Source organism: Sinocyclocheilus rhinocerous, unplaced genomic scaffold (genome assembly GCF_001515625.1).
Source record: "Sinocyclocheilus rhinocerous isolate Xijiao unplaced genomic scaffold, SAMN03320098_v1.1 scaffold1172, whole genome shotgun sequence".
Classification (NCBI taxonomy): Eukaryota; Metazoa; Chordata; class Actinopteri; order Cypriniformes; family Cyprinidae; genus Sinocyclocheilus; species Sinocyclocheilus rhinocerous.
In genome coordinates, this window is record NW_015656006.1 from 79942 (window position 1) to 91841 (window position 11900).

General features: G+C 37.1%; 1 protein-coding gene across 1 annotated transcript in view; it reads left to right on the plus strand.

Moving 5' to 3' along the window:
* Positions 1 to 11900, plus strand: part of LOC107719190 (A disintegrin and metalloproteinase with thrombospondin motifs 3-like) — a 106829-nt gene that overhangs the window by 43379 nt on the left and 51550 nt on the right. Inside the window, exons 5-7 of the mRNA XM_016526565.1 lie at positions 2763 to 2953; positions 6707 to 6790; positions 8173 to 8329. Of these exons, the coding sequence (XP_016382051.1) occupies positions 2763 to 2953; positions 6707 to 6790; positions 8173 to 8329 (432 nt within the window). The remainder of the gene's footprint in view (positions 1 to 2762; positions 2954 to 6706; positions 6791 to 8172; positions 8330 to 11900) is intronic.

Sequence of the window (11900 nt, forward strand, 5' to 3'; positions counted from 1 at the left end):
AAAAATATTTTAAATAATATAATATAATATCACATAACAAATCCCAATTTAACCCCTGCATAAGATTTATATTCCGCTTTTACTCAAAACTCACTTTAAACCACCATCGAGTGTTTGTAATAACTTCCGATTGTCGTGTGTGTTTTGGCCATGTATTGTTGCTGAAATTAAATATGTTATTACATCTGAGTCAGAGCAGCGATCATGGAAGAGAGAGCACAGGCAGACAGCGCTAGAAACTGCTAATGCTCATCAGTAAATCAGTGGAAAATGAATAGAAATTATGATTCTGTCTTGAGCTATGCGTTTTAAAACGAACACGCACTAGTGTAAATGTAGATAACAGATGTAAACTGAAGACTATTTATATATATATATATATTGTTTATTGTGCATTAATTATGAATTATATATACACATATATATATATACATATACATATACATACTTTCTTTTTCATATAGACATCTTTCGACATTCTATTCCTGTTCATTCTACAATACAGAATCATTAAGAATAGGGAAAATGTTGACATTCAGTCTGTGTTCGTTCTAAAATGCAGGCCAGATGACATGAATGGGATAATAATTCAAACTGATTTGCCTCATAACTGCATTCACTGTGGAAGAGAATGAATTGACACCAGAAATCACAGATGACATCAAGTCTCAGTGGGATAAAGAAAATAATTTTCTCTCTCGTCTTAATGGATCCAGCATAGTTGATAGTTAAAGAGTAGATTCTGTTTTATCTGACACCTTATGAGAAATATGGCTTTTTAGCATAATGGATATAGACTCCTTTGTTCATGTACAAAGACCCTTTGAACAAACAGAAAAAGATAAAAATTAATTAAGATCACCAGAAGATATTTACAGTCACAATTAAAAGTTAAAGATCAACTGACAGCCTCCAGTAAGGCCAAGTGTGTTCTTGAAGCCCTAGTACAGTAAACCCCCGCTGTCGTACTCCAGCTTTAGGAGGGCGACGCTTGCTAACTCAGCTGCTCTCGTTTACAAGAGTTCGCTTATGTCCTAATAAAGAGTTAAAGTAGCTCCCAGCACATTAGATCACAGCTAGTGGTGTTATCCTAGAGTGCCACATGGAAAAATGGAGGAGATGCCTCCTGCAGCATCTTTTGATCCCGATGCTGTTTATTATTAGCATGCTGTTGCCTGCTAATTGTTTATACTTCCAGGGAAAGAAAACCACCTTCACCCATCAAAGACATGGTCGTTAATCCTAACACAAGTTTTCTTTAAGGAGAGCAATGGGACCTATTTTCTAAACCGAGAAAGAACAGGAAAAAAAAAAAAGAAGGGAAATCCTGTTACACTGTTCCTGTTGCATTGCAACCTTTTATATCCTTGTATAGAAAGGTAATTGGATTCATAGATGGTTTTAGCATGCCCAATTTGTTTATCAAAAATGTCAGAGTAAGCGGATTTCTTGTTGCCGTGTACTGTCAGTTCAATTGGTTTATTTTGTCCCACAAATGCTTTCATTCTGACTGCATGTGTGATTTTTACGTAAAAAAATACTATGTATGTTATCATGCAAAATTATGCTTTTATGTAAACCCTTACTCTTTTAAGTAGACTTCCATGTAGACTTTTGCTCTGGGAGAGGAATAGATGTGATATTTAGCACTCTGAAATATAATGAGGGCATGTGGTAATTATGTAAAACCAAAGAGTTGAACCAATGCTCAAGGTACTCCAAATGTTTCTTTGTGTCATCGTTTTAAAAGATGCCATGTATGCATTCAATTTCTCCTCCACAGCAGTCTACAGCCTCCTGAGTTTTTATTGTGCAGAGCGAGGTTGGCAAGGCTAACCCACAAAGTCGTGTTTTACGAGCGAAGAATTGAAATGAGATTGAGTTGAGGTGAACACAAACACACACACACACACACACACACGTTTGCTGTTTTACCATAGTGGACTTTCCCTTGACTTAGGCTGTTGTTATTCTGAGCTAATGATATTTTGTGTCCCTTAATCCTGGACCTGAAAATGTTTGGCTTTTTTTTTTTTTTTGACATTTTTAGTACGTTTATTAATCCGTGTTCCTTCTGAGGCCTGGTAAAACCTGACTAGAGGTTATTAAGAAGGTTATGATTTACACACAAATACTATAATTTTTTCTTTTATCAAATCTCTCTTTCTTTCTTTCTTTCTTTCTTTCTCTCTTTCTTTCTTTTTGAGGCCAACGGGTTAGGCAGTTTTGCCATGTGTGTGCTATCCTCACTTTACCATTTGTGAAAGACAGTCCCTGAGGAGAATGAGGGCATGCATGGAGACGCTGTGGACCAGGGAACCTGCGAGGGACACATGGCACGTCTGAGTGTGAGGGGAAGCCCTGTGCTTTTTGAAGTGGAACTTTAAAGACAGTGTTTACTCTTCTGGGAGCTGGGCCACACAAGAATGCGTGTGTCATGACGGGATGTAGGAGCTGAGGAATGTTCCTCACAATCCCCACACTGTAGACCAGAGCCAGCCAGAGAGCAAGATGTTTGAAATATTTATTTTAGCATCAGCGTTTAAAAAAGACATTGGTTTATAGCCTGTTGGATCATGAAGAGCCCTTGTGGATTGCTTTCTGTTGTTCTTGGCTGGCATCCGCTTGCAATGTGAAAAAACTTGCAGGATGCTAGTACATTTTTTTCTGTTAGTATGGTGTTGTTGCCAAATGATGAAGATAAGACTTGCACAATGATGAAGATAAGGCGCTCTCTTAAGACTAACCATTTTGTTTTGCAGAGCCTGAATTGGATGCACCAAGAGTGCTGGACAATATTGCTAAACAAGTCAACCAGACAGTCAGGAGGCGGAGACACGCTGGTGGTGATGATGACTACAACATTGAGGTGCTGCTTGGGGTAGATGATACTGTTGTCCGTTTCCATGGGAAAGAGCATGTGCAAAACTATCTCCTCACCCTGATGAATATTGTGAGTATCCCATCATCCTTAGCAGGACTTAGTAGAAACATTTATTATTCTCTCTATCTCTCTCTCTCTCTCTCTCTCTCTCTCTATATATATATATATATAAATAATTGTAATAAACTTGGTGCCAACTAGCTGAAATAAAACATTTTTGGTCACACTTTAGTTTACCAATTCTCACTTTTAACTAACTATTAACTATGAATTTTGCCTCAATAAATTTCTGATTTATATATATATACTCTGTTTATTAATAGTTAGTAAGGTAGTTGTTAGTTTTAGGTATGGGGTAGGATTAAGGGATCTACAATATGCTCATGCAGAATAAGGCATTAATATGTGCTTTATAAGTACTAATAAATAAATATATTAATAAGTTATAATAATATTAATTATTAGTAGTAGTAATAGTAGTAAGTAGTAGCAGCGTCAATATTATTTGCTTTTTTTTGTTTAAAAACATTTTTAAATATTTTATAAAACTGCAAGAAAATAATTTTTAACATGCAGATTCCTAGATTTAAATACTCTAAATCCCCTCAACTGGCCCAAAACTGTCTAATGATGGCCCTTGACCATCGGGCCTTCTTTATTGTTGAGCAATCAATTATTTTCCTCCTCATAAAACCTATTAACTCTCCTCCTGATTCAGTCCTCTGACACACACGTAAATGGAAGGCAGTCTGGCAGAGGTGCCTAATGGCGCTTTTCCACTGCGTGGTACGACTCGGCACGGCTCAGCGGTACGGTTCACTTGGAACCTCAACCGAGGTGGTACTAAAAAAAGTACCAGGTACTGTACCCAGTGGAAAACCCCCCAAAAGTGAACCGTACCGAGCCGTACCATGCAGTGGAAAAGCGCCATAAGTGTCCTTACTTATTTGAGGAATTCATTTCAAGATGATTACTGATGACAAAATACCTCTCTGCCAGCCTACAGAAAGTAGATGGCGGCAGTCAGTGTTTGCTTATACACAAATATGTCAATAAGCTGCTTCTGTAAAGAGACTGACCTCACATGAGGGGTGAAACTGTCCAGATGTGATCATGTCTCTGACATTTTCTGTTTTGGGAGGGAAAGCACATTCTTAGGCTAGCACAAGAAAAAAACTCAGTCTCCTTTGTTAAAATGGAGGACCCCATTATCTCTGCAAGACTGACATATTACTCATTTTGTGAATGGCGCTGTTCTGAGGAGAGTTTTGAAACATGACCACACATGCTCTGTGTAATCGGTGTATAATAGCATCACTCATCAGGTTTTAGGGATTGAGCATGTAATCTATGGGCTCGTTTACACTAGTAAAGTTTAAGGTTAAATTTCAGAAGTCCTTCCTCCAGTAGATGTCCCTACTGCTCTGTTCACCAGTGCATTGATGAGATGTACACTATAATTTTTCAGTAAACCCAGACTAATGTTTGGCCCATCGATAGTACAATCGCCTTCTCTTTTCACTCATACGTATTCCACTGAAATCTCTGCCCTGATGTCAGTAATGTTGGATGTTTTATATAAAATACCTTCACAGAGAGATATTACTGTGCAGCTTTGCCCAAAAATACATACAGAATATATAAATAAATAAATTCAGTGTTATTTATTCACTTGTTTGTTTGTTTACATTTATTTATTTTATTAACTTTTTTATGCCATCTGTAGCCCTAAGACCTGTCTAAAAACACCTTCTATGCCTCAGAGAACCATTCTTACGGGTCTGAGGTTTTATTTATGTACTTACTTACATATTTATTTGTTCTTTTTCTGTATGCACAATAATTTTTCCTCATTAAACTGGAATGGGTTTGAGTTTTCAGAATTTAATGAGCTCTGTATAAAAATGCAACTTTCACACAAGCAGACTTCTGTGATTAGGTGACTTGCGTGCTTATTTAAAGCCATGTTGCCTGAAGAGGACAATTTTCTGAATCAAACAGAGCTTCTGTTTAATTGCATGAGATGGCTGGGAAGAAGAGAGGGTGCAGTTGGTAAGAGACTTAACGTCCTCTGCTGATTTAGAGCATCGTTGAGGCAATCTGTGTTCATATGCCAGTGAACAATTTAATCATTCGCACGGGTACATTCATTTTTTTGCTGCTTGCTACAACAAATCACTACAGCAACAAAGATCTGCTGAGGCATAGTTTTTCTTTCTGTGGCCCCCCTCATCTTTCAAAATCTGACCAAACATTCAATGCATATAAAAAATACACAGTATTTTTCTTGAACATAATAGTTTTTTTTCTCACCTTTCCCTCCTGAGTGCAGAGTTCGTTGCAGACCTGACAGCCTCTGCAAGGTTTAGGGTACAAAAAAAAAAAAAGGTTTGCAGTACATTTTGTATGTAAAATAAATTTTTTTGGAGGGGGGGGGTGTCAGAACAAATTTGAATAATACGCTTAAGAGTTTATTATACTTCTCCAGTTTATCACATGTGCTTTAGTTGGCTGATTGTGTTTTAGGGACTGAAAGCAACAATGTACAAAAAGTAAATACATATATCAAAATATAAAATAGTATTATTATTATTATTGTTATTATTATTATTAAAAATGGTGTGATTCTTTTTCCAGTGCAATATGGCAGAACAAATGGCAGATCTCCTGCATGCATGGACATAATGCTCAATCTGATTGTTCATGCTTTTTTTAACAAGAGAAGAGATCTCAGTACAAATTGAACACAGATGTGCATTTAGATCCACCACAGAGTTGTCTCTCCCCGCTGACGTACAGATGATCAGGACAACGTGACCTTTTTGTTTACAGAATTATATGATAGAAACTGCTTAACTGGGTCAATTGGCCTCAATGTCATGAGAACAACAGTCATAATTTTAGGTGTTTGCATCAGAACTTCAAAATGTTCAATTATTATATCAGTTATTAGTTATATAATATTATTATTTACTGTATTATATCAGCATCACAGCAAGAAAACTCCATTGTAACTCCCGTTGTCCAGTCAGTTAACCAGCCAGGTTAATCATATGGCTATACTGATGTGTGACTTAGGAAAAGTTGTGTCACTTAGAAAAAGTTAACAAAAGTCATGGGTGGGGAATTTGGTGGTCTGTTAAATTCTAGAGATTCACTGGCATATATCATGTATGTAAATGGGTGTATGTGAAAACTTATGGTGGCCAGTTTTAGAAAATAGCTCCAAAAAGTTTTGATGAAGCATTTGTGCCATTTATGATGTAGTCACTGGGTACGGCACTACACCCTACATTCAACCAGAAAAAAGTGTGCCTTCAAAATTCAGCACCCCACACAGCAGCCTCTTAACTAGGTGGGAAAGGAAAAACATCAGAACTTTTTAAAAGGCCTCTGTATGACCAGCTCAACACTGGACCCCTTTCATTTACCAACCTTTCATAGGCTTTTCCATGCCAGCCGTAGCCCCAAGACCTGTCTAAAAACGCCTTCTATAATGCCTCAGAAAGCCACTCTTACAGGTCTGAGATCCCATTTCCTCCTGCTCTCTTTATCTCGATGCTGTTGCAGAAAAACCTTTGCTTTCTTTTGCTCATTGTCAATGGTGGTGAGGGTTTAGAAATGGGATATAGCAGCTTTGTTTGTATTCTGCAGTCCCTGGACTTGATCAAATCAGTAGCTGTCATAAATGACTAGGTGGAGGATGACGCAACTTATATCCTTGCCTGATATCCTTTTTCCCCCTTTGTGCCAGGATCAATGTTTTGTTGTTTTATTATGTGGAGTTTAGGTGATAAATAATGTTTTATCATGTGTTTGCAGGTGAATGAGATCTACCATGATGAATCATTAGGAGTGCACATTAATGTCGTGCTTGTGAGGATGATCATGCTTGGCTATGCTAAGGTAAATTACTATTAAACATCTCTATCAAAACTAATTTTAATAGGTCATATCATATATATTTTAATGACTTTATATAAATTATAATGCTTTATGCCAAAAACAGTTATTTTTTCATGACCATTTCCCACCCTCTTTGACCCTATGTTAACCCATTAATTGTCGCACTTATAACAATTTATATTCTTGCATATGCATATAATCTGCAACTTTTACAATATGTTTTTTTTTTGTTAATTAAAATGAGATAACTTTAGTGTAGTCACATATATAGATTTATAGAAACTCCTGTATGAACCTATGCGTAGATTGTGGTAATAACCAGTATTTCACCCACCATCAACAATGTTGCAGTGTTATTTTATTCATTATCCAACAGTCATTGAGATGCTATTACATTTTTGTTTTTTGTATTTCTTTCTCTTTGTATTTATATTTCAAGTAACAGAAATGTTTTTAATGGTTTTCGTTTTAAGCCTAAAGTATACTTCGATTTTTATGCATATGCTATTAAATGAGGTATACTTTGAAAGGCGGCACGTTTGACTACAAGCATACGCTAGCGTACGTGTACAAAAAAGGAAGAATACTTTGGGCTTTAGTTAACAATAATAACCCTGAAATGTTGCCAGGTGCATTTCTAGGTAAACATCCAGAAATGGATTAAGTGCCGACACTTGACAGTTATATAGGTTGTCTACTAGCACGCCAGTTGTTTTTAAAACATCTATAGTCACCCAAAAAAAAAAAAAGAAATACTGCTGGAAAAAAAGTTTAGTTGCCCAGAGTCTTAAATAAGTTACATGGGACAATTTCTTTCCACTAGAGCTAATGTGACATAAAGCCCTCCCCAATTTCAGCACAGGTCAGTTGCCACCACAGTTGAAAAATGTGAAATAATTAGCTATGATGAAGCGCACAACAACTGTCTGCAGTTTAGCCACTTATATTAGTCCAATTATGAGTGTATCAAACCTCTCTCCATTCGCAGTTGTATGTAAAAATACATAAATATTTTCTAAGCTCATAATGCAGTCAACAAATACAGAGGTAATTTCATGTCTGTGTTGCAATACACAAATAATTGCAACATAGTTTGTTCTCTGCATTAGACATACATAATGTGATTAATAGCTGAAATGTAGGGAAAAAGCAGCAACCCGCAAAATTGCATTTTAGTTTATTGTACTGTAATTTACAAACAAAAAGTTTTGAGTTTCAGCTTTAAGGATCTCGACTGCTCTCTTGACTGTTAGTAAACAGGAGTTTATCTAAAAACATTACATAAACAGACCCCCAGTGATCGATGTGAGTCACTTTAAGGTGTTTTATAGATTAATGAATGCTTAAAGTGTCCCCTAATGAGTCTCTAATCTTTTTCTCAGTCCATCAGTCTCATTGAGGGTGGCAACCCTTCGCGAAGCCTAGAAAACGTGTGCCGCTGGGCAGTCATCCAACAGAAAGAGGATCCAGAGCACTCCGAGCATCACGACCACGCCATCTTCTTGACCCGGCAAGGCTTCGGCCCCACCGGCATGCAAGGTTTGACCTTTGGTTTTTGGCATGCTTTTGATTTTCAAACTTGTCACGTCCTATATAATTTTCCACACACAAAATCGAACATCTTAGATATGTTAATTCCGTGAAAAAGCTCAGTCTTTCTCTCGCTGTCTCTCTCTCGCTAATACTCCCTCACAATTCCCACGGGATTCTGTCAGCACCTCATCAATGCTCTGTGAAATACCAGCCTGACAAAATGCTGGTTGGTGTACAAGCTCTACTTTAGACAGATTGTGGATGTGTAAAGAGGTTCACAGCATTGGAAAAGGATAGCAGAGAGACATGAAAGCGCACTTACATAAGCACATAGGAAAAGGGGATTTTGTTGTCTAAGGCTCGAGGCAGCTGCTGAAGCAGCAGTCCTCTCAGAGCATATCTCCTTCAGCACTGACAAAGTTCACAGTGCACATTTAACATCTATTCAACCTGATAGGAAAACTCGCTCTTTTCCTGAGAAGAGCAGCACTGATCTCAGCATGAAGTGTTTATGCTGTCACTGCTACTCTGACATTTCCCTTATCATGCCACTATCTGTACTCATGGCCCTCGTTAATCTTCCGAGAAGAGCTCTTTGGCCTCTCCAATTACATGCAACACATTCAGTGGCTGGCAGTGGCCATGCTGAGCTATTCAGTGCCAGTGTGCTTTATTGGCTTATTGACACCAGATATGAATGTAGCTAAAGAGCTGAGATCTTCAGTTGAGCATCTGTCACAGTTTTGTAGGCTTGCATCAAAGGATTGTTTCATCCTTAGTGGTGCATGGTGCTTACAAACATAGCCAAAGTCTCTGCTGTCTGATATCAGTCACAATATACTGTTTCACACTGAACAGTTTTTTTTTTTTGTGTTTTTTTTGCATCCAAGCAATGCTGCCGACTTTGAATTATAATGCACTTTTCAGTGCCACTTAAGCATTCAAACACTATAACTTTCTCAAAAATGCATTTTTTTTTTAAGTTTAGTTTTTTAGTTTATCCGAAAATAAACTTTCCAAACCGGTTAACATTGTGTTTTTTTTTTCCTCAATACTCTTTAGAATATGTTTCACAGAATAAAGTTGTACAAGTTTGGAACAACATAAGGGTGAGTAAATGATGACAAAGTTTTCATTTGTAAGTGAACTATTCCTTTAACAGTGAAATAATTTGTGTACCATTTGCATTACTAAGTGGATTGGTTGGACAGGTAAGAAACTCAGGCCTTTAATTCAGCCATTTCTGTGTTTGACTGATCGGAATGCTTAAACAAATAAAGCAAAATTCATAGAGCATCAGTGTTTACTTTTTGAGGAACATATAAATCCTACTATGGTGAATGTTATTGCGTTAAATGTTAATATTTACATGACACTACGCCCCCTCCACCCAGACACATGAAAACCAGCACAATTATCCAAATCACTTTGCACAACAAATGCCATTAACAAGAAAAAAAATTCCTTTTAAAAACTGAGAAATTTTCTTTTCACATAACTCATTTGCATTTGATATGAATTTGATATATTTACAGTATATGTTTGATTGACACTCGTTTGTGATTGATTGTTCTTGACTGCATGCCAGATTGTCAGTATGTTAGATCAATTGCACACTTCACTGTATTACACTAGAACAAAGTGTCTGTCTTTGTCCAACACAATGAAATGTGGTGTAATGACAGATGGTAGGTGACATTGTTTTGGCACACACAGATACCTTTGCATGAAAGACTCCATCTGGTTCCCTCCCCCTCTAATAATCCTGTTTCAAGCACTTTGCTAAGGCCTCTAAATTATCAACATGATCAAAACATTGCTGAAAAAACTGTTAACAATCTACTACATTGGTTCTCAACCTTTTTTGGGCCAGAGCCCCCCCACCCATTATCCAGGTCCCTTACCGCCCCCATCAGATAAAATGTAGTCTAATCGTCTTCTATGAATATTAAAGTTGATTATTATTTAGTTTTTTATAATGAGGACTATTATTATATTTACAGTACCATTGAAATTTTTGGAGGTACTATTTTAAGAAATTAAATACTTTAATTCAAAGCTTAAATTGATCAAAAAAGACAGTAAATTGTTTTTTTTCCCCAGTAAATTATTTGGGGGGGTAAGAACATTAATTTACAGAATTCTTAAGCATGTTGGTGATTTTCAGTGCTACAGTTTTGGTGATTTTGAGGTTTCTTTCACATTAGGGCCTTTCGCACCGTAGGAACCTTTTCATAGTACCAGAACTAATTGTGGAACTACCCACTTTTTGGCGTTTTCGCACCGCCGGAACTGGGTGCGATTTTAGTACCGGACTGCCTTTTTCGAGAACCAAATTAGCTCCTACTCCGGAGCAGGGTCTAACCAGCACAACTGGTACTACCCGTGACGTAAGTAGACACTGATTGGCCAAACTCGTACAATGAGGACTATTATTATATTTACAGTACCATTGAAATGTTTGGAGGTACTATTTTAAGAAATTAAATACTTTAATTCAAAGCTTAAATTGATCAAAAAAGACAGTAAATTGTTTTTTTTCCCCAGTAAATTATTTGGGGGGGTAAGAACATTAATTTACAGAATTCTTAAGCATGTTGGTGATTTTCAGTGCTACAGTTTTGGTGATTTTGAGGTTTCTTTCACATTAGGGCCTTTCGCACCGTAGGAACCTTTTCATAGTACCAGAACTAATTGTGGAACTACCCACTTTTGCTGCGCTACAGAAAAGTTGGATTGAGCAAACACTGAAATAAACAATCGTTGCTATGGAAATTATACAATGTCTAGTAGCATTGGTATAAGCTAGCAGGTAACACTACTCTACTACACTGACCGGACGCAAGCGGCGCAACACGTTTCTTCAGAGCACATAGAACCTATTATAATCAGTGATTGATTCTGTCACTGAACGCACGCTCACAGTAAACGGATGCATGACACGTTCTATTTCTGACACAATCCACATGCTTGCACTACCGTGCTAACTGGACAGATTTGGAAAGTTCACTTTAATGCATTCAGTGAAGAGACGGTGTTAGGACATTGCAGACCATTTTCTTTTGCAAGTTTCAGCTCATACATCATCGTTGAGAAACACTAATCTACCACAGACCTCATGTCATCTGATTGATAGTTTATACTTTTTAGCAAGTAAACCACCTTTTAATATAAATCTAAAAAACTGTCCACCTTCAGGTTGGAGTACACATGTCTTTTTGCTGTGAAACCTTTACTGAAGAATACATTTTATTTTGTTAGTAATATTTCAAGGAGAACACTTACTGGACTCAAGCTCAGGTTTACCTGATTATCCCAACCTGGTCTCATGGCAAAAACGTACCTGGGGGCACATTTTTGCGAGACGCGAAATACGTACCAATAATATCACTGCAGTTTCCAAAAGAAATGAACACTAGAGGCAGTAAAACTCCGACACCTTTTATTCCTTTTCACACACATTTACAGAGTTTCGATTAATAAAGCGTAATTTTCGCACAATTACTTGAAGAATATCATGTTATGACTTCAAAACAATTTTAATATGCTGGGAGATTTGAAAACTGATACTTTTGAA